This window comes from Gobio gobio (genome assembly GCF_949357685.1).
Source record: "Gobio gobio genome assembly, chromosome: 10".
Taxonomy (NCBI): domain Eukaryota; kingdom Metazoa; phylum Chordata; class Actinopteri; order Cypriniformes; family Gobionidae; genus Gobio; species Gobio gobio.
Genome location: NC_137116.1, coordinates 5,055,876 through 5,080,567, shown reverse-complemented (window position 1 = coordinate 5,080,567; position 24,692 = coordinate 5,055,876). Strand labels below are relative to the sequence as shown.

Sequence of the window (24,692 nt, the reverse complement as noted above, 5' to 3'; positions counted from 1 at the left end):
TGGAAGAGCCAGGACTTTTTTATTATAACTCCGATTTTATTCGTCTGAAAGAAGAATGTCATATACACCTATGATGACTTGAGGGTGAGTAAATCATGGGCTAATTTTCATTTTTGGGTGAGCTAACCCTTTAAGGCCCTTGTGTTCATGATATATTGATTCATGCAATTGGGAACTAGTTAGTGGAATGACACCCTACGAAAAGCTGGTTGGACAAGCACTATTGCATATGTAAGTTAGTTATAAATTGTGTATTTCATTGGTAATTGTTCTCCCGTGTTGAGATTAGTATTCATCTGGTGCTCTTTTTAATGGGCCGATTTCCCCTGTATTTACTCATTGATCGGCTAACCTTGCACTAAGCTACAGTCGATGATCCTTAAGCCGTCTCTGTATCTTAATCACAACACAGATACCTGTTAATTACCCAACCAGTTCAAGTGTTTTCACTGCTTAAAGAGGGATTTGGGATTGATTTGCGTTGCGTTAGCTGCGGGTCCCGAGTGTGTGTTTGTGTGTGTGTGTGTGTGTGTTTATGGTCGTCTGTGTGAGAGGGAAGGATAAAGCAGGATGGATATTTATAGGCTTTTGAATGGACAACACGGCTTGGTATCGGGTCAGGGATAAACCATGAACTTATAAACTCACAACGGGGCCTTGTTTTCTCTGTAGTTCTTTTCTCTCTCCGTCTTAGCTACTCTTTGTCTTCATGTTTGTTTACCCATTTCTTGGTTATCTACTAATTTTTTGCAGTTTCTTCTAATAATCCTATGTCCAAAATGTATTGGTTCAAATAAATATATAACTAGTGCCCATGTGCAAATGCACGAAAATCGAATTGCGTCCTTTCAGAGGGGTCCTTAAAGGGTTAGTAAAAGTGCATCTATCCATCATAACGTGCTCCACACGGCTCCGGGGGTTAAAGGGATAGTTCACCCAAAAATTTAATTTCTGTCATCATTTACTCACCCTCAAGTTGTTCCAAACCTATATGAGTTTCTTTGTTCTGCTGAACACAAAAGAAGATATTTTGAAGAAAGTTTGTAACCAAGCAGATAGAGCAACCATTGACTACCATAGTAGGGGAAAATACTATGGTAGTCAATGGTTGCTCTATCTGCTTTGTTACGAACATTCTTCAAAATATCTACTTTTGTGTTCAGCAGAACTTGAGGGTGAGTAAATGATGACAGAATTTTCATTTTTGGGTGAACTATCCCTTCAATAAAGGCCTTCTGAAGCGAAGCGATGCGTTTATGTTAGGAAAATATCCACATTTAAAACTTTATAAAGTAAAGTTTTTAACTTCCGGCGGTCTTCTGTATTCAACTTACGGAAAAAGTGTAACACCTCTCGCAGTTCAAAATGCTTACGCTACATCTGACGACAGACATACATTTAATGTTAGTCAAACAACAAAAGAAAATAGAAAATCACCCCATTCTTGACTGAATAAATAAATATATGTATTTAATAATCAGTGTATAGTTAATTTATAGAGTGAATGCTATGCAGTTTTTTTATATTTTATTATTTAATTTATTTCCTTAATGCTACTGTTAAATAGACCTACTGTAGCTGAAAAATAAAGTACTGTTTTTGTAATTAGCGTTTTTGTTTATTTTTAAAAACAAAAATTGTATCAAATATCTATATTGTAATTATAAAATTACATTTAAAAAATATTAAATTACCCACATCATGAAATAAGATTTTGGTCCCAAACTGTTCAGAATAGTGAATGCTTAGTGAATGTTAACATGATTGATAATGTAATTGTTGCAAAGGAGGCTCACACTGGCATGTAATTATTATTGCAATAAGAGGAGGGACTGGTAAAAAGCAGGACAGCAACATGCTGGCCAAGTAAGTTTTTTATAAAACAATGAATAGTAAGTTCTGCCATATTATTCAATTACTTTACTGTTTTTTGTTGTAGTATCGATTCAGTATCGGTATCTTGGTATTTTAGTCTAGTATAGGATAGAGGTCAAAATTAGGTATTGTGACAACACTATAGTACTGTAAAGATTGATTGTTGGTAAATCTTTCATTTTAAATGCACTTTATTCCACTAATAGTAAATTTTGACCTCATAATGTTTAGTAAAAATTTCATAACTTGACCTTCCAGTGAAATGACAGACTTCTCTCTGGTGACATATGCAAGTTTTCTCCAATCATTTAGTCTGCTTAAACTCGCCCCTTCAAGTTTGCGTTCATCTGCCTCCATTTTTGAGTGCATGCAACACTGACATCTCCAAATCCACTCAAAAAAACGATGCATATAATCAAGTCCCTACCCTACATTTTTTCTTTTTCGATAATCTGTTATACCACGATATACGTCACAATACACCAGCCCCAGTGGAATAGCGGCGAAATGTGTCTGAGGTCAAGCAATATTGAATTTTTTTGATTGTTTTGAAAAGCAATATACTGAATGTGTTAAAAATGTCCTTAATGGCCCTGTCCCACGCAAAGAGGCTATAGGAATCCAAAATGTGTGAAATCCCAAGTGCATATTATTTTGCCACCAAAAATACCAATAAAAGCTAAAAGAAAAAATCCAAGACACAACCCGAAGCCTGAAACACACCAGGGACTTATTTCCATTGTTGCTAAACCGTTAAACCATTATTATGTTAGTCCTTAAATTCTGAAGCATGTTAACAGCTAGGACATGGCGCCAGCAGAACATATTTCCATTATAGTGTAAGATACAGTAGACATATAGAACATCTTCTTGTGAAAATACTTGTGAAAGGATTTTGACTCTTGGTTTTCAAGACCCTTTCTTCAGAAGGATTATGGGAAATATACACACACATGTGGATGTGTGTTACTATGTTCAAGGTGCTTTTTAGGGCATTTCCAGGTGGTTGCTTACAAGCCAAGTCAAACAAGCCCCAGGCTTGGAGTTCATCTCAAACAAGGATAATATCTACCCACAATCAGATCTTGTTCATGAAATACAAATTACTTAAATTCACAAATATTAAGTTATTATGGTTTTTTTTAGTACACCTAAACCATACCCTGTCCCAGCTGGTGGGGGGAAGACTGCATCTCTTCACACCTTCCCTCCCTGTCCTCTCGTTCCACTGCATTTGCTTCCTCCATCTGTCTAAATGCACATTAATTATACACATACACACATATATTCTCTACCACAGCTACACACACCCACATAATGCATGTGCTTTCTCCACATTTATTAGGGGAAACACTGAAAATAGGTCTTAATGTCAGTAGTGTACTGATGTTACAATAATATGATTGTTGAGACCGGAATAACGAATACAAGTTTGGACTTGTTCATCGACATAAAAGTTTTGAATCCGCACACAGACATGTACAATGTCTAATATATTGAAGTACTCTCCTCAAATGATTAAATTATTAAATATTTTTGCATTTAAATACATCATTAGCTCTATTAACAGCATCTGTGGCATGCTGTCAGTTACCATATAATTACAACTTGTCAGTCAGTTTGTAAAAAGCAATGAAAGACACATTTATAGTAATGCACTTACAATGAAAATCTAGCAGGCAAGTGTGCAGTACGGCAAATAAAAAATACTTATAAAATATGCAAGTATCCTACTGTTTTTGAAATAAACATTGCACGTGTTGGCATGAGACTGTTGTGAAAGAATCATTTGCCAAACTTGTCTATCAATGCTTTATCCAATGTTTCAAGTGATGCCATGACAGTCTAAATATAATAAGTAAACACGGTTACTTACACTTCGTATCTGCAGAAGGATACCAGGAATGGTCATGGAAGGGATGTGACAGAATCTGACAGATCTGTAAAGCATTGTTTACAGGAGCAGAGCTCTGCAAATTTCACATCCCGGACGAGCCCCCAGTAATGTTACAATTAAAGGTTTCTGTCAAGTCAAATTTATTTGTATTGCTCTTTTCACGATACACGTTCTATAGCAGCTTCACAGAAATTCATGATGCGTGTCCTAATTCACGTAGGCCTACTTGTGCACTATTCTGTGCCGTTTTGTTGTAATGTGGTCACATCACTGAAAATTCCAAAAATACCCGGATGATGCACTTACTTTAAAATTAAGTGTGAAATGTTGGACACTTCATGCCCTGAAATGCTGAAGCTTTTATTTCATACACTGCATGAAAAAAGGTGTATCCGGACCAGGATACTCCTGTATACACTGCTGAAATTCGGAAGAATCCAGGAGTATACTGGCCGGATAGGTCAAATTCCATGGATCCGTATATGTCCGTATTCATCCGAAATGGTACCAAATCGGATGTATGTTGTGGCCGTATACTCCCATGCTACAGCCATTTGTTGCCATGGCAAATAATCCCATCAAGTTTTTCCCAGGAGACATTTTCACACCTCTAAACAGCTTTGCCTTCCACCCCCTATTGGTCCTTCATCTCAAACTGGATTGGTTGTTTTTTTTTAAAACCACTCCCAAAACCCAGACTGCTATTGGATGACAGGACGCATTGAAAACCCAGTCAAGTGACTTTATTGGTTACTTCTAAGGCTAAGGGTGGGCTAGGTTTTGTAGCATAGGGACTTGATTGGTTATAGGCCAGCTATGCAGATTTTGCTCATTAATATATATATATATATATAAAATAATCCCCTCTCCCTCCCAAAAGAAAAACACACACAAAACAATTTGAGAAAGTCTGAAATATTTATTAAAAAGGTATTAAAAAAAAAACACATTCTTAACAGCATTATAAAAGAACATTAAAACAATGGTGAAACAAAAACAAGTTAACTAAATGTATTTAAAAGGGATGCAAATGTAAAGGAACAAATGTAAAAATATAAACAGTCCAAAGAACATAAATATACGTTAAAATGAATTGGTAAAGAAACAAAAAGGGGAAAAAAATGAACAAAATGCATTTAAAAGACAGAGATGTAAAGGAATAAAATACACAGTGAACATAAAAAGGAAAAGAATAAATATACAAATTAAACAATATAAAATGAGAACAATACATTTATAAGACAAAAAAAGTGTATATAAAATATATTAAAATACATATAAATATTCCAAGTAAACAATATAACCAAATAAAAAGAACAAAGAGCATTATAAACATACATTAAAATGAATGGGGGAAAAGATAAGTGAACAAAATGTTTCTAAAGGAAGGCGACGTAAAAGGAACAACAATACAAAACGTGGAGATCAAAAGCAACATGGACATCTAAAAAGGAACAAACATACAAAGTATACAATATAAAACGAGACAAAGAAATCTATAAATTAAAAAGTGTATATAAAATATATGTAAATGTTCTATATATGGGAACCAATAAAAGTATAAGTATATAAACATAGGAATAAAGAAAATATAAAATGGAACAATTGAATATTAAAATTATAATTATAAAATAATTGTGACCAACTCTAACACAATGTTGTTTGAGTTTTGAACATTTTTTCAAACTGGCATGATGGGCTGGTGATGTGACATGTAGTGTGGGTCAGTCTAGTCTGGTTTGTAGTAGCTAGCCTAACCAAGCCTTCCATCAACAACAGCATCATCTTCATCTTCATCAGGTCTATAGTTGCGGTCTTCCACAGGTTCTGTGTTGGTTTGTGCAACCCTGGACCTGGTCTCCAGCAACTGCAAAACATGACAGTGAATTAACCACTAAAACTCAGAGAGGAGTATAGTAACATTCTGGAGGGAAAAAGCTTAACCGGTTTCTTAACTTACCCGTCTCTTTCTCTGACGGTTCTGTGTGATGTTCTTCATAGTGTTTCTTTTCTGGGCCTTTTCAGACTGAGCCAAAGAATACTTCCTCAGCAAAGTCTCACAAAATAAAATACATCTTGAGACCTGCCAAATAATACATTAATAATATATAGTTAATGCCAATAAAAGTAAGTAAAACAATTCAATTAAAATGTATTTGTATAGCGCTTTTCACAATACATATTCAGGGTTTTTCCTCGGTCAAAAATGGTCTTCGGTGGTGGCTGACAGACATGGTCATCCATACACACACATACGCACGGTAAAAAAAAAATACCCTACCCACATGATCTGCAAGCGCAATACTGACAATAAATTTGAAATAAATTCAAAGAAAGTTTGTAACTTTTGCTTATCTTATTTTGATACCTTGATGTTTGTTTTTGTTCCTCATTTTTACACTATTTACTGATAATTGTTTTGGTAATCATATCAATATTAAAAAAATAGTATTAAAAAAAAATGAACAAATAGCCTAATTTTCTGCCATATACAATCAGCTAGCTAACAACAAATTTGTTCTGGGTTCACCTCACTCCAGTCTAAACTAAATGATTTTAGGCTATTTATTTTACTACACATTGTCCACATAAATAAGCTGAAAGACTGTTGATAATTAAAAATAATTCTTACCATCCACTCTTGCTAAAGTGGGTAAGCACACTTGTGTTCTCATTTCAGGTGTTGTTCTGAGTAAATGATTAAACTAATTCGTGAGTTCAGTGTTGGACAGATCAGTTCTAACCAGTCGTTAAAATGATTCGGTTCAAAGGAGTCATTAGGTGGCGAATCGGACATTAGCAGACGCGTTGTGTGTGAATCCCGTCTTTAGAAAATCGCGAAAGATTTGTCAAGACACAGAAAACATTTCATAACCGGATAGGATTTGTTTCCTGTTTATTTAAAGTATGCTTTATGTCAGCTGGTCAGAGAATCAGTCAATGTTTTTTGAGCGCATTTCACACCCAGCGGTAATTAAAGGAAGACGTCTGATAGCGCCACGTGCAACATGGATTCGGTCTTCCGACCTTTTGATTTTGATTAACGTAATATGTGAAACATTAGAAAGCTAAGAATGCTTATTTTGAAGACAGAGAGCGTGCGAGCGGGGTAGGAGCTCACTGGTCGTTCTCTCTGTCACTCAGTTAACTCAAGTGCAGCAGTCCTCTACTACATCAATCATAAATCACAATAACTCAACAAATAAGGCTTTGGCGGGACAAAAATTTGTTTTGGCGGCCGGCAAAAAATGTTCAATGTAGGAAAAACCCTGATATTGTTTCAAAGCAACTTCACAGAAAATGCATGCGTCTACATTACAGAAAAAAACAGAGAACATTAAAATAATGACAACATTTTTAAGATTACCTTTTACACATTCAGGGTCAACATCTGTAAAAGTTCTTCAGGATCATGGATCCAAAACTTCTGGATCATGAGGGGGGAAGAAACATGCACACACACAAATGAATATTAATTTGTTTGATAAAACATTAATATTAATTATCAACTTACGGACATGGACTTGCAAAACATACTCACCAGGCCCATACAAAAACTTTACAGTAGATCCAAAATCCTGGTTTGCCTATAATTCTTCAGTCCAAGTATGGTGTTTTCCTGTCCTCTCTGCAGAACAAGTGTAAGTTACATGATCTCAGATTATTCATTCCAAAGCTCTGTTACATTTTATGACAAGCTTGATCTTAAAACTAGCTGACAGTAGGGATGGGCATTATGACCATATAATTATACATACATGAGAAATTATATTTTACAATAACGATATCACAATATATTTATTTTGATGGATATTTTATTAAAATGCTACAGAATAATACTGCTTTAAAAGTCTTCACTGTATGATATTCAATTAATTAATATCACATGATTCTTAAAGAAGCAGAAGGTCTTCTCTATTCTTTTGTTTTATTAAAATGATGACAAAGCTGCAGCCCCTTTAAGAACAGATGCACAGAATGACACGCATCCGGGTTTCCCCACGTTAACTTGAACTGTTTAACGTACTTAAGACATAACTGACTGTTTAAATCAAGTGAATACCTCACATGACAAGGTTTCTGAGATAATTGTGTGCATTTTACAGAAAGATAATTGATTTCGGGATCGCCTGCTGTCTGAGAGAGGCTTATTTTAACACATGCATGTCCCGTTCATTATTCTACATTCATGCATGTTTCCTTGTCAAAATGTCAAAAAGTTTTAGTACAGTCAGTGCTGCGTTATATACGCTATATTCGCATTCCGCAATATAAAACGGTAATGTTAACGTTTACAGCAAAATCACTAACAATAGTCAGTATCATCAGATCGCCATAACACCCAGCCCTATCTTAACAATATTACAACAAAACACAGAAACAGAATATGTAAGTTAATCACGATTAGCATATGACTTTAATGCACTAACGTTATATATCTTGATAAGCAGTAGAAAAAATATAAAGGGGTTTACGTTACCTTCTGCCGTCTGCTGTCCGCCATTGGAAACTTAGTCTGTTCGTATTCATGTTTTTTCGTTCTCAGTCGACATCCCACAATCAAAATTCGTCCAAAATAAGATTTTAACAGGTTTAAAATGATCCATGCAATGCCATTAATGGACAGAAGAAGCCGTCCTGTTGAAGATTAGAAGCCGCGCGATCGCGTCGCGTCCCCGCGAGCCACGAGCAACGAGCAACTCCAACGGCAACGGGTGTATAATTCAAACTGAAGGCGCGCACTGTCATTGGTCAGATTTCTGGATGACGTTCAGATTGACCAATCACGCTCAAAAGAACACGGAAAGACAGCAAGTAGCCTTGCAAATATAGAAAAAAACTTGTTTAAAACAACAGTTAGAAAATGTGTATATTTATTTTTATTTGCTGTTATATTTAATGAATTGGTCAAATGTTGTTTTGTGGTGTGGGCAGAGGCCTGGAAGTTTCAACCTGTGCAGATTTGCAGTGCAGATTTGTACTCTTTAAAAACAATTATTGTTTGATATTTAGTTTGCTATATATTTTGTTATATTTGTATCCAGAATTGAATGTAAAACCAGTTTGAATGTAAAAATACACCTTCACTGTAAAACAGAAAATTAAAGTAAAATATCTTAATTTAAATAAGGAAAAATCTGTAAACTAATATTGTTTTCTCTAAAATGTTTAATGTAAATTTCTGTGAAGTTTTTTAACTTTATTTGACTTAAGATATTTGACTTATTTTACGGTTTTTGTTTTGCAGCTGTAGCTGCGTTTTTTTTTAGGTTTTTATTCTTACAGTGTAAATATAAAACTAATAAGATTTACTTTAAAATGACAAAGAATAATGTTAAATTGTTAGTATGGACATAAACATAAACCTTTAATATAATGAGCTAAATATTGTATTACAGTTGTTAATTTACAGATATTGTTTGTAATTTTGCATGAATTTGTTATTTATGAAAACAGAAAAATAATACAGTGATGTTCCTGTATAAAAAAATGAGAATTACTGTAATTTGTCATTAATGATATAATCCTTAAAATAACAGTCAAGTTGTTTATTTAGATATTGTTTGTAATTTTACATTGTTTTAAACATAATTCAAAATTACAAGAAAATACTGTAAAAAACTGACGTTTTTTTCTGTAAAATTAGGATTATTTTTATTGGTTGCCTTATTTTTATTGGTAACCTTATTGGTTGCACCTACATCTATTGTGAGTGGTGGATTTCAAACCTCAAAACGCCCCTCTTTTGCAGCGTGTTAAAGTTAAGAATCTTGGAGTGACACTTTTTGTGAACAGTTGCAGAGCTGAAAGATCTGCTTGTGTTTCTGTGTTTCTTGAGCAAGTGAATCCCTGCTCTTTTTTATTCCATATTTTTATTTTGAGCATATCAGTTTTTGGTGTTTTTAAAACAAACTTTTTCATTTTCCACATTTCATCTCCTTTTTATTTAATTCTATTATTGCCTACAATTTGTAAAACTTTGCAAAAATTGTTTGGGGATAGTCTAAAATGTTTGGTTAATTATCCTTTGTTAATTCCATTACATTTCTTTGTTTATTTCATTACATATTCAGATTTTTTTGTGAACGTATATGTTCAGACAGGGTTTTTATTTTGTACTGTTTTTATAAAAAATATTTGATTTAGAGACTCTTTTCATGCAGTGGTTTTAAGGCCCTGACACACCATTCTGATGGTTTGGCCCAGACCCAGGCAACGTGAACCAACCCCACAGTCGGCTTTAGTCATTGCTAGTTCAGTTTAGTGTTTCAGGGCCTTAAGAATTATTTTTTCTGTGTAAAAAGCTTGTTTGCTGTAGCCTACAGTAGACCAGAGATAATTCTCAATCCTGAAGTGCTCCCCTGCCCCCCTCCTTCTGAGAACAGCCAGCACAAGTGTCAGTCATTAACATATGAAAGGTCTTCTTCACACCTAACAGTCTTCAGTCCTAGCACACCCAGCAGTGTTTCAGCTGTATATGTCCGTGAAATTTCACGGATTCCTGTATACGTCCGCATACGTAAGGTTTCCGGGTTTTTCTGGAAATATACTGTTCCGTGTTACTCTGATCCGCTTTTTCCCACATACATCCGGTAAACATCAAATTACACAGGAGTATACCATGCCCGGATAGTGCCGGATTTCAGTGTTTTCATGCAGTGATAGCCCGAGGGGGAGGGGCTATCAGACTCTGATGTTGAATGACAAAATAACCTTAAAATTCATACGCTACATGGTTGAGTACATAGTGTATGAGTGCATAGTGTGTCATTTGGGACAACAATGATGTTAATGTTTGTAATATCTTAATTAGAGCCCGACCGATATGGGTTTTTGGGGGCCGATACCGGTACTGGAGAATAAAAAAATTCCGATATTGATATATATTCTTTGTGTATATTATAGTACAGTTCCAGTCAAAAGTTTGGACACACTTTCCCATTGGTGTGTCCAAACTTTTGACTGGTACTGTATAGATATATTACAGAATATACATAATATACATTGTACATAAATACAACCGAACAAACATACAAGTGAAAAACTTAGTTTTTTTCAGGTTTTTCATATAGGTCTAAACTAGATTTTCAGGTGGGCTACAGAAATAGTGATCAAATGTAAAATATCACTTCATAGTCTTCACTGTATATAGATTAACCCTTATTAAAGTTATTTGATTTTTTTCTGTCTTTTGTTATCTCGTCTTTTATGAGAAAACGCTACCCTGCAATTGACAAGATTTTCCAGCTTTCCATGTTTACACTGTTATATGGTAGGGGGCTCTATTACGCATCTCCTGAACGAGTACGGAATCTCCAGATCAAAACACAGGCGAAGAAGAAGCTGAAACGAGCGATCTCTTAAGCAGATGCATATGTAAAATAACGCGATCATCAACATTAAGCAGCATATAAATCAAAACGGCTATGTTATTGAATGAAATGTAAACCCAGGACGAGCTATAGGACTGTGAAGCTTTGAGGTGTTGATGGAGTCGATCAACCCTGTGTGTTCATCGTTCTGAATCCCATCTGTATGTAGTCTTTGACAAAAATTTGATTCTCTCAGCTTTTTGCTCAAGAGGTTGCTTTTTAAATGAAACTGACCCACATTCAAGAGCTGATAAAAAAAAGAATAAATTAAGCTAGAATAAAACAGAGGGTCTGTTTGATATATTACATAAGATACTCACACATGATATTCTGTGGGCCATGAAACTTGTGAAAATGACCAAAAATGCTGACGGTGATTGGCAAATTTCATGTTTACATTCACTTAAGACATAACCGACTATGTTTACGATGATACTCAACAAGACAGGCATTTTGACAATTTTGTGTGAATATTTGCACGCTGTGAGAGACGTGAGTGCGCGTTCATATCAGTGGCATATCTATGGCATATACGCCAATGCCGATATAGCTGCGACAGGCTCATATCGGCCGTTAAAATCGACAGAGCGATAAATCGGTCAGGCTCTAATCTTAATGCATTATAGTCTCATTTAGCAGATGAGAGCGATCAAGCAGTTTAAATTTCCTGTATAGTATATAGAGGTTATGCATGGACGTCACTTTCCTGCCGGAACACGCCCCTCAGCCGGGGCTGAGTGGCAGAAGAGCTGCTGCATGACTGGATTTAATAGGGGAAAACAAATGATTATCAGTTTAAACTAAAGGTTGGACTCGATATATAATGTATATAGTTTATAGGATATACAGTATCAGTTATATTAGTTGATCCTGGAACAACATTCCTGTCTGAAAATTGTCATATCTTTACCCTAACCCTACCTGTAAATTTCCCCTAAAATCAGAGGGAAATGATAGGTGAATAACAAAAAACTTGACATAAACTGTAAACTTGTCCCTCAAATATGATTATGATTGAAATGTTGTTCAAGGATAAAAAAAGGTGCTGATATAGAAACTTGTTGCACTTGGTGAAATCACGTTCACTACGTTTACATGAACACTTTTTGCTTCAATCTGAATGAATTCTTTCCGATTGATGAACCTGAACATAGTGTTTACATGAAAGCTAAATAAAGGGATTGATGTGCACGTTTATATGTCACAAACTTTGTGTAAGAAAAATATCCATATTTAAAACTTTACAAACTGTAATCTCTAACTTCCGCTAACTGTCGTACATGCGTTCATGAGAGACTGTGTTTGACGTAGGACTTTTTTTTTTACACAAACGCATCGCTTCGCTTCAGAAGGCCTTTATTAACCTCCCGGAGCCTTGTGGAGCACTTTTATGATACTTCTAAACAGAAACAGCCATTCACTGCCATTATAAAGTTTGGAAGAGCCAGGGCATTTTTTACAAACTCTGATTGTGTTCTTCTGAAAGAAGAATGTCTCATACACATAGGATGACTTGAGGATGAGTAAATCATGGGCAAATTTTAATTTTTGTGTGAACTATCCCTTTAATCTTTTGACAGGCGCACACTGCGTGAATATACAGAGTTTCCCGCAGCTGTTGCTTACCAACCAGTCCCCAGGAACTAGGAACTTTGGGGTGGTACTCTGTGTGTTTCGAACGCAGGAACCAGGGTCTAAATGAAGTTCCGGGTGAATATTTCCCCCTCTGAACGACCCTGCTCGCGAAGTAGTACTTTTTCAAAGTTCAGGAACTTTCGGGAGAGGGACTTGTGCGCTGAACATGCTGATTGATTGAATTCACGCAGCATTTTATTTCAACCGGCATTTTTAAAAGTCTTTTGCGAGGTTCGTTCTGCGTTCAGTAAATGTCAGTCTTCAGTCTTGCTCTTTCTGTCTGATGGCGCGCGTTCGTCTCAGCCATCTCACGGTCAATGTCCGTAATAGCTGATAATAACATACGTTGTCTTATTTTAAACCTATCTTTACAAGCTTTCAGAATACGCTTTAGTATCAGTGCTCGTCACTTTTCCGCCGTTTTGTTAATGACTGGGAGGAGTAGTCGTGCGCAGTCCTACATCACCGGACTAATTTGCCTAATCTTCACGGTACTTTAGACCGCAGTGGAAACGCAGACAGTAGCAGCTCTTGGGGAAAAAAAGTTCCTGGTACAAATTGCAATTTCGGTGGAAACGGGGCTAAAGTTTTAAAAAGCAGACTTCATATTTTTTCGGGTCCTAATTAGGAGAAGACGAGCACATGAGCCGTTATGCCGTGCTGCTTATATTTATCAAACAGTAAAAACGGCCATTCCCGCACCCGTCGTCTGTGAATGAGAGTCCGAAACAAGGACTGGTGGGACGCTGTCCTGCTCCAGTTCACAGACGATATTTGAAAAGAGAATTTCAGAATGACAGGACAATAATTTATGACACTTTATTCAGCAGGAAGAACAGCTCGTTCCGTGCGTCATACGCCATCTGCATCATTGCACATTGCAGTTTTTTGCCGTTTCAGTTTTCATTCCGATCAAGTGTTTACATGTCCTCTTAATCGGATTACAAAAGGAATAGACCACCCATTACAATCCGAATGAAATTTTAATCAGATCGGACCAATTCATTCAGATTGACGTGGTTACATGTGACTTTTTTATTCCGGTTGCACTATTAGTCCGGTTACGATCGGATTACTAGGGTCCTTGTAAACGCAGCTACTGTTTGCAGATACAGTATTGATCCAACATTATATATAGACATTAGGGGTGTAACGGTACACGTATTCGTACCGAACCGTTTCGGTACAGGGCTTACTGTTCGGTGTACACGTGTACCAAACGGTTTCCGAAAGCAATCTTTAACAGTTAACAGTCGGCTTGTTTTAAGTGCGGACACACTTTAATCCGAGTTCCCACACAAACATATTAAGTATTCAGTCCATTTTATCACAAAATTCAAACGATAAATGCCGTTTTGACATTCTTTAATGTAGCGTGACTGATCAGTGATCACTGATCACAGTTCATGCACTCGCGATTATCTATGAACGCGATCGATCATCTCTTCCTAAAGAATACACATGAACATCTGAAGGTATGTTGAGGATACATTACAACTTACTGTCACGTATCATATGTGGTGTAATCGCTCAATCAGTGTTTCAATGGTGGAAAGACCTCAATATAACTGCTTGTAAACTAAACAATGTCATGTAGCATCACATTTACCTCAGGCAGTCATTCAGTGTCCACAGACTTTTATTCACTAGATAAATCAACTCTTTCACTAAATATATGCACTATATTAGCCTATATATTCATTATATTCTACTGAACCTGTTAATGATGTCTTGATTATTTCATGTATGTTTAAATAAACCTGTCATGAAAATGACAGACACTGATTATATTTCAACAACGAATTGGAGAAAAAACTATTTTATAATTCGATTTAGAAGTTATTGCAAAAACTGCCTTATGTGAAGTTTACATGTTTGCGTACTGTTATTTTGAGTGAACTTGAATATTATATATTTTTATACCTAAAAATAAATAGCAACTGAATTTGGGCTCTGTTGTAGTTTAGAGCAATATCTTCAATAAACTTTTAGTTATAATTTAAGGACAGACACTTTTTTTTCAGTAAAACACTGTTAAATACAAATAAATAAAAAGCAATTTTGTAAAACTGCTGTACCGAACCTGTACCGAACCGTGACTTCAAAACCGAGGTACATACCGAACCGTCAGTTTTGTGTACAGTTACACCCCTAATAGACATATAGAGATAATACAGTTTATATTTTTGCAACAATACAAACAATCACTGAGATTTGCTATATAATATATATTCCTTTATTAGAGTATACTGTATGTTTGCAGGTAATGTAGGATGTACTATATATCTAACTTTATGTAGTGTAGCATTAAAATCTTGAGATTTATTTAAGTACTAATCATTAATTCACCTCCTGCTCTTCATCATGGCCAATAAAAAGAACTGGATCACATTTTCAGCAACAGGTCTGAGGAGGGTGTTTAATCTGTCCACAGGGGGGTCAGATCAGTGAGATCCAGTCAGGGTTTACCGTGACAGCCCGTGGAGGAGGCAGCATTGTTCTGGCTGTTTGTATATCGCCTGGAGCTGCTATCGCTTAAACTTGAACATCATCCGATTATTAGGCTTATGGTTGTTTGAGCTTATTGCTTTGTGTCAGGTGAGCAAAGGATTTAGACTCTAGAGACCTTAGAATATCAGGGATTTTTAATTCCATGCTGTAGTTGCTTAAACATAGGCTTGTCTGATTAGAGTTGATTATAAATTGTCTTGAGGCTGCAGATGAACCGAGGAAACATTTTTCTTGGACTGGCAAGAAAAAAAGATCTAAAACATATTAAATTAAGCATTTGGCCTCTGTTTAATATATAAAACTTATTTAATTTAATGTAGAATAATTTATGTATGCTATATCATTTTTGGTTGTTTTATGTTTAAATGCATTACTATTGTGATTAAACTTTTCATAACTGATGAAATTTGCAACATTGACACAGTTATTGAACTGAAATTGTGCTAAATAATGACACTATTATTAAATTAATTAGTTTCATAATGGATGAATTTTACAACATTAATAAAATATTTCCTCTTTATTAATGTGAAGTAGGGAGGGTCGATATGGACTTAAAAATTGATCACAATATTTTCTGGTATATATTGCGATAATGATATCAATGACGATATTAATTTAGTACCATTCCCCATGTTTTTGGCTTCAAGTGAGAGCAGCACGCATTCTTGAGAGCCTCAGAAAAACAAACATTGATCTAAAGTAAAACATGGCCATCATCAATAGGCTCCACAATATACAAATTACATAAAAGAATAATTATTTAAAAAAAACTGTACAAATCCAAACACCAGCCTTTTCAGAAATGGAAAAGTTGCAGATATATTTTTCTTCTGTAAACGTGCAGGTAATGTTTAAATAGTGCAACTGTGCAGATTCTGTATTTATTCAAAGTCTGCTGGTGCAAACAATGGCAAAAAATAGTGCAAACAGCGAAAGTAATAATCCCAACCATGTCTTCAGATTACAAAAAAAAGAGGCAAATAATGATTTAATGATAGAACTGTTAGGTTTATGAATATTAACCACGTTGTCAGCGTTCGCTCAAACTGATTTGCTGAAATCAAAACAAGGACGGTAAAAGATGAGCAGCAGCCAATGAGATTGCTGTTTGCGCAATAGTTTCTGCTTGTTCATAAAGGCTGAATAATTTCAAATGAATGCTGTTGTTTTACAGGAAATACAACAAAGAGTATTGTTTACATGTAGCACGTCAATTCGGTGTGGTATAAGACTCTCGCTCTCTCTTTGAGTGTGTGAGAAACACTGAGCGCTCTCAGCAAAGCGACGGCGAGTCGGGCGCCTCACACTAGTGTTTACTGTGCATCAAATTCACTGCGCATTCGTTGAGCTAAACCTGATATTGTAATAAATGAACTAAAATAGTGTGCTTTACGGATCGCTTGACAAAGAGCGAATCTCTTAAAGGGTTAATTCACCCAAAAATGAAAATTATCCCATGATTTACTCACCCTCAAGTCATACTAGGTTATATAAAAAAAAGTCCATAAAACCTGCTGCACACGGTTCATAAAGGCCTTCTGGAGTGAAGTGGCGCATTTCCATATTTAAGACTTTATAGACTTAAAATAGCTAACTTCCGGCGGATTGCTGTACGCATCGATTTACGACGAAAGAGTAACCCTTGACCCCTTGACGCATGAGTATTGACAAATGCAGAAGGGCAGAGGATAGAGTATGTGAGATGGTGGTCCAGTGGGTTAAACCATGGAACTGATACACAGAAGGTTGCTGGTTCGATCCCAGCGGTTACCACCAGTGTGTCCTTGAACAAGGCACTTTACTCCATGTTACTCCAGGGGGATTGTCCCTTTATTAAGGGCACTGTAAGTCGCTTTGGATAAAAGTATAAAATATAAATGTAAATGTAAATAGAGCAAAACAAAACGTAGGGTCGGGGGTTACTCTTTTAGAGGTTAGCTATTTTCATCTATAAAGTTTTAAATATGGATATTTTTCTTACACAAACATATCACTTCACTACAGAAGGATTTATTAACCTTGTGGAGCACTTTTATGATGGATATATGCACTTTTATGGACTTCAAAAATGACCCATCGAATCAATGCCATTAAAATGCATGGATTAGCCAGGACTTTTTTTTAAATAACTCTCATATGTCATACACACTTAGGATGACTTGAGGGTGAGTAAATCATGGGCTAATTTTCATTTTTGGGTGATCTAACCCATTAAGCGATTAGTCCAAGTGCTCAGCGAGTGAAAATATATCTGTGTACAGGTTTCAGATTGTAGAGGTAGCTCCTTGTTTAGCGATAAACTCCTCCGCAGCTTCCACCATAATTGTTTCCGATCTGCACATGAGCTGCGAATGGGTCGCGTCATCATCTAGGCTTTATCGTTATTATCGCGGGAAGACTAATTCTTATCGTGGGGAGAATTTTTACCGGTATTTTGCCCATCCCTAATGTGAAGCTGCTTTAAAACATTTCTTTTGAAAAATTATCATTTTTGCTTTTGGGTATCCAAATAGTTGGTGAGACACATTGACTTCCATAGTATTTTTTTTTCTCTACTGTGGAAGTCATTAGGGCCCATCAACTGTTTAGTTAACCCCATTCGTCAAAATATCTTCTTTTGTGTTCAGCAGCACAAATTCATACAGGTTTGGAACAACTTGAGGGTGAGTAAATGATGAAAGAATTTTCATTTTTGGGTGAACTATCCCTTTAATTTCCCTTTTGTGGAAATACCATACTGGATTGTTTAATTTATACAGTGTTTTACTTAGTCTTTATGTTGTGGGGATGGGCTATTGTTGCATGGCAACAATCGTGATTGACAGTACTGTTTTCTTGAGAGAGGCGTATAATAATAACGCTATCATATGGTCTGGCAGATTTTGGGCTCGGCACCAGGGATGACAAATGTGCTCACGCAATAATTCAATCTGCTCTCCCAGTTCTTCAACTTTAAGAGGACTTGCGAAGATGAGTAGTTGGAGCAATTAAGTTGGTCAGTCATTGTTAATGTGTAGCACCCAAAATATGTGCCAGGTTGTTTATGGAGAAGTGTTTTTTTTTATGAGAGAGAAAGTAAAGAAAACTTCGCAGACAGATTGTGATTTGGTGAATGTGTGAGAATGGAAGGTTGCCTGAGAATATCAGTAACTAATTAAAGTTTTCTTCCGTACGTCACTTGCTAAAGACGCTGGGTTCTCAGAAATAGTTAAAGTAACTGATGTTTTCATAGGAAATCGCTGAAGGAAAATAAAGCTTAGATCCATGTTGAGGAGAATAAAAAGCCAAAACAAATATATTATTTTTAATACATAATTATTACATTACTATCAAGGATGTAACCACATTTCAAGAATCAGTTTGTGATCAAACAAATTGATCTGCTGTTCAAATTAATATTGTCTTTTTGTGATAGTTGTGTGGTAGCCTTGAGAATATATTGTATCATATCATCATCATATCATCATCGTATCGTATTGTATCATATATCAAATCATATATCAAATCATATAATCAATTATATATCATATCAATCATATATAAATCAACAATCATTTCTCATTTCTCATGTATCGTTTTATATATCATATATCATGTATCATATTTCATATCATATATCATATCGTATCACTCATCTCATACCATATCTCACATCACTTATCATACAATATATCATAGATCTCTCATGTATCATATCTCTTATCTCATAGATATTTCATATATCATACAGAAAATAAATCATTTTGAATGGTTAATTAGGAAGTTCTGAAGTCAAATTGTATGATGATGCTAAACAATATAATATACTGCTGTTCTTCGTAACCACTGTTCTAAATTCTACTGGTTTCATGCCTTTCATACCACTTTCAGTATTTATTTATTTTTTATCTACACTTTTTTTTTTTTTTTTTGCATAAAATTACTTATTCTTATTTTACGTGTATTAATTTGGTAATTAATTTGTACTAAGTGGTTCGATAATTAGCTGTGTGATAATGTCACAAAATAAACCTTTCTTTCTTTCTTTTTGTCTTTCTGTCTAGGGGAAGAAATACACTCTATTAATGGTGGACCCAGATGCTCCCAGTCGTAAGAAACCCTCTCGTGCTTACTGGAGACATTGGTTACTGGTTGACATTAAGGTACGTCACATCTCCCAAAAACGACTTTGAAGAGCAGCTGCAGATGCTGTCTCACCCTAATTTCGCAGTTGCAGTGTTATAACCTCTGTGACTTCATGAATGTTTGTCTGTGATATAATAATTCTTAAAGCCATTTAATATAAGTCAATATATTTAATATGATATTACCAAGAACAAAGCCTTAAAATAAAGGTTGCTTAAAGCAGAGCTTGGCACGGACAATCCTGGACATAATGTGCAAAGCAAAAGGTGTCAGAAACACTTTGGTGGGCAAACAATTCCTGGATCGCGTGGACCGTATCTGCACCTTCCATGTGCTTCACACTTGTGCTGCGTTTCCGATGAGTTACATAATTACTGAGTAAAAATATCATGTTAGTCATCAGCGCTCCGCTCCGACGGGATCTAGAGGCAGATTCATCAGGCAGTGCATGGGGACGCCGTGTTTAAACAACCGGGGATGAGACACACTTTAATTGCTCAATATTAAGTCAATATTCTTTCATCCTTGCTTAATCTTGCAGGCTATTTTTTTATTTGTACTTTCTTTCTCAGATTTTCTTGCTGTGGTCCTATTGGTTCACAAGGGAACCCATTGATTCCAATAAAGTTTGTAACTAGAATCTAGAAAAATGACTGACGTGTCTCACATACAAGGTACCAAAAATGAAGTTTTGATGAATGACATTCCTGACATTCAAGATTTTCTGTTTGGTAATGCTTGTGGAAATCATGTGGGCGAGTGGCTGTCCTGTGTAACGGGAATGATTGCACATCAGTTCTGCTTTAGACAGACAGGAAAGAGGAGTGCAACAGGACTACAACTATTATCCTCTTTGTTTCTTTTTTTACACCTGGTTGTACTGGAAGTCACATAAATGAGTCACATAAAGGTTCCATTGAAGATGTTATATTTATGTATTTATTTCCTAACATTTACATTTAAAAGGTTAGTTCCAAACCTGTAAGACTTTCGTTCAGCTTCGGAACACAAATGAAGATCTTTTAATACAATCTGAGAAATTTTTGTCACTGTCTGACATTTCTGACTGCTGCCCAACACTACTTTGATAACCCTCCAAAAAGTTCATAAAATAAATCCATACAGACCCGGAGTGGGCAACGGGAGAATTCATGGTGGGCCGCTCATAAATCGGGCCGGCAGTACCACCTCAACATGAAGGTGGTTACACACGGGACGCGGAAAGCACAAGTCATGGTTCATTTTCAATTAGAGAGACAGCGGCAAATCGCAGCCAGTTCTAATAGTGGCGAAGACATGCAAGCTGGGCTCGTACACCTGAAATCCTGTCGCTTGCGTGTGCACAGATCTTTGTAGTGGCCTTATAAAAATATTATAAGTATTATTATATAGCGTATTTATTATGCACACGTAAGCCGAACCGGACTTCTCCGTCCGCTTTCTCTCTACAAGCAGAAAAAGCATGTTACATTATTGCATGACTGATAATTGAATTAACTAATCATCACACATCTTTACTTTGTATTTAAAGCAGCGCATCAGTTTATGCTATGCATTAAATAATGTCACTTGGTAGAGAGGGCGCTAATGCTCTGTCTCACTTTACACACGCGCAAAGCCAGAGAGAAAAAGTCAATCCGCATAGGCCTGTCTACCGTGCACAGAACAGATAAACTTTTAGGTGCTAGGTTTAGGTGCTTGTAAGGGCTGGTCTTGGGCATTAAATCCTGGGCTGAAAATTGGTCCCACCCTGGCCCTGAATCCATATGAATCAAGTGGTTTAATCCAAATTTTCTGAAGAGAAACAAACACTTTATATGATAAACAGATTTAATTTCAGGCTTTCATTCACATATAAACATAGATCAGCAAACATAAACAGAAACTCAACTGTACTTGCTTGCTGCGTAACACGAGAATGAACCTCATTGCTTCTTGTGGAATCTCAAATGTGCTGCGTAACTTGAGAATGAACTTCATTGGTTCTTGCAGAAGCTCAAACGGGCTGTGTAACACAAGAACGAATCTTATTGGTTCTTGCTGAATCTCAACGTGCTGCGTAACATGAGAATGAACCTCATTGGTTCTTGCAGAAGCTCAAACGGGCTGTGTAACACAAGAAAAAACCTTATTGGTTCTTGCTGAAGCTCAAACGTGCTGCGTAACACGAGAATGAACCTCATTGGTTCTCCCCCTCCTGGAAGGTGTGACCATGCACCATAAATGGTAAATGGACTGCATTTATATAGCGTTTTCAACAGACCCATGGCCATCCAAAGCGCTTTACATCTTGCCTCACATTCACCCATTCATACACCGACGGCGGTGTCAGCCATGCAAGGCGCCATCCAGCTTGTCGGGGGCAGCTGGGGTTAGGTGTCTTGCTCATGGACACCTCGACACTTGGTCAGGTGGAACCGGGGATTGAACCCCCAACCTTCCAGTTTGCAGACAACCTACATGAACCACTGAGCCACTGCCACCCCAAAACAGAAATAGTCCATCAGGAGGAAACAACCACGGCCTGGAAGCCCAAGGTAGAGTTGTTGGCTTGTGGGATAGAGGTGAAGATGGGGACTCTGCTGACCAGGACGACGATTGAGCGATGGAGGACGACAGAGAAGCCAGAGGAAAGGTGGAGCTGAAGGGGTGGAGGGTTGAGGCGCAGCCGGTGACCTGGAAGTCTGTAGCGGAAGCGACCAACCGAGGCTGATCCAGATGGACCTCATAGGAGTGGGCTGACAGGCCAAGGTGGAGACATGGGCCTGGAAGGCCGAGGTGCAGCTGGGGACTCTGCCTCATGCTGAGCTGGTGGAGATGAAGCCTGACATGCTGCAGTGGGGGCAGAGCAGCTAGACGAAACCAGTGGATCCAGGGGACTGGTTGTGACCAGCGGAGAAGATGGGACCAGGAATTCAGGCAGGAACCAAATATCCGGACCCGGACCACAGATCTATCAGGTTTAGATCCGCTCCTGGCTCTAAGATGGATGGACTGGTCAGCGTGCGTAGACTCCGGGGATTTGTTGGGATCCAGCTCTGGTTCCGGGTTGACTTCGGTGGCTGCCTCAGGCTCGCAGGCTGTGTGGGAGAGGCCGCCGTGTCGGAGCATCCAGCTCGGATACCCCAATATATTCTGATTCTCTGGTAAGTCCATGTTCTTTCTTTTTACTCGTTTTATGAGTGGTTGGTGTGAAGCGGTTCGGAATACTCTTGGTCAGGAAGGAAGAAGGCGGGGTCGGCGTGACTGGGACTTGCAACTTTATTAAACAGTCTTTCTCATAAACAAACATAAATCACGCACGAGGGCGCCTCAATCATCAATGGTTCACTCTTCTCTCTTTTAGTTGATCTCTCTTGTACAGCACAGTCACTCAGGTCTTGTTTGGCAGCTCACGTGGCAAGTCCCAGTCGGTCTCTCTCTCCCCACTCTCTCCCAGCAGCCGCTTATATGCGGTCTCTCCACGCCAATTACTGCAATCAGAGACAGGTGTTCGTCATTTGCACTTGACCTACTTACCGACCGCTCGGCTCCGCCCTCTCTCTCCCGCTACAGACCTCGCGGGACCACGCCCACCCCGCCACATACCCCCACCGCCCGTCTCAGGCCGGGGAGCCATCCGGCCTGCAGCCTCCCCCCCCCCCCCCCCCTCCTGGAGAGGAAGTCAGCCACAGCCATCTGAGCACCCGGCCTGTGGACCACCTTGAACTTAAAGGGTTGTAACGCCAGATACCAACGGGTGATCCGCGCGTTGGTATCTTTCATGCGGTGGAGCCACTGCAAGGGGGCGTGATCCGAACAGAGGGTGAACTCCCGCCCGAGGAGGTAATAGCGAAGGGTGAGAACGGCCCACCTGATGGCCAAACACTCCTTCTCTATGGTGCTGTACATCGTCTCTCTCTTAGAGAGCTTGCGACTGATGTACAGCACCGGCCGCTCTTCACCCTCCACCTCCTGGGACAGGACTGCGCCCAACCCCCTGTCCGAGGCGTCAGTCTGTAGGGAAAAAGGGAGAGAAAAGTTAGGAGCTTGTAGGAGCGGTCCACCACACAGAGCAGCCTTTATCTGGGTAAAAGCCTGCTGGCACCGCTCCGTCCACTGAACTGTATCTGGCACCTCCTTTTTAGTTAGATCAGTCAGCGGGCTGGCGAGCTCCGAATAATTAGGCACAAACCTCCTGTAATACCCCGCCAGCCCCAGGAACTGTCTAACCTCCTTTTTGGTCTTGGGTCTCGGACAGGTCGCAACGGCTGCGGTCTTATCAATTTGGGGACGCACCTGCCCATGACCCAAGTGGAAGCCCAGATATCTTACCTCCACCCGCCCAATCGCACACTTCTTTGGGTTGGCCGTGAGCCCCGCCCTTCTCAGCGTCTTCAGGACAGCTCGCAAGTGCTGCATATGACGCTGCCAGTCCGCACTATAGATGATGATATCATCTAGATAGGCAGCGGCATATGCAGCATGCGGCCGGAGAATTCTGTCCATCAGACGCTGGAAGGTCGCAGGAGCCCCGAACAAGCCGAAAGGAAGGGTGATAAATTGGTGTAATCCAAACGGCGTGGTGAAAGCTGTTTTTTCTTTGGATAGAGGAGACAAGGGGATCTGCCAATATCCCTTTGTTAAGTCCAGTGTCGAATAAAAACGAGCAGTTCCTAGCCGATCAAGCAATTCGTCAACCCTTGGCATTGGATAAGCATCGAATGTTGACACCGCGTTTACCTTACGGTAGTCCACGCAGAACCGGACCGAGCCGTCAGGTTTAGGGACTAAAACAATCGGGCTCGCCCAGTCACTGTTGGACTCTTCTATTACCCCCATGTCTAGCATAGCTTCTAATTCTGCCTGAACGACTTTTTTCTTGTGTTCAGGTAAGCGATAAGGCCGGCTGCGAACAACCACGCCCGGCTCCGTCTCAACGTGGTGCTGAATGAGGTCGGTCCGGCCGGGTAGGGGCGAGAAGACGTCAGCAAATTCTGCTTGTAAACGACTTACGTCAGTGAGCTGCGAGGGTGAGAGGTGGTCTCCTCCCGAGGCCAGAGCGATAGATTGAGGCTTTTGGACCGCCTCCGGCCCGAGATCCTCCTCTCCGCTCACTACCGTCGCAAGCATCACTGACTCCGCCTCAGACCATTTTTTGAGGAGGTTGAGGTGATAGATTTGACGTGCCCCGTCCCTATCTGACCGCACGACCTCATAGTTGAGCTCGCCAACTCGCCGTGTGACCTCAAAGGGCCCTTGCCACTTCGCGAGTAATTTAGAAGTCGACGTAG

General features: G+C 38.4%; 1 protein-coding gene and 1 long non-coding RNA gene across 2 annotated transcripts in view; one reads left to right on the top strand and one right to left on the bottom strand.

Moving 5' to 3' along the window:
• Nucleotides 1-24,692, top strand: part of pebp4 (phosphatidylethanolamine binding protein 4) — a gene marked incomplete at both ends in the record, with an annotated part of 206,777 nt that overhangs the window by 66,066 nt on the left and 116,019 nt on the right. Inside the window, one exon of the mRNA XM_079826604.1 lies at nucleotides 19,338-19,436. Coding sequence (XP_079682730.1) covers nucleotides 19,338-19,436 — 99 coding nt within the window. The remainder of the gene's footprint in view (nucleotides 1-19,337; nucleotides 19,437-24,692) is intronic.
• LOC307132356 lies at nucleotides 4,800-7,730 on the bottom strand. Its single transcript, XR_013817284.1, has 4 exons — nucleotides 7,314-7,730; nucleotides 7,140-7,199; nucleotides 5,733-5,855; nucleotides 4,800-5,639 (listed from the first exon to the last, which is right to left on the bottom strand). It is a non-coding gene; the product is annotated as an uncharacterized lncRNA (long non-coding RNA).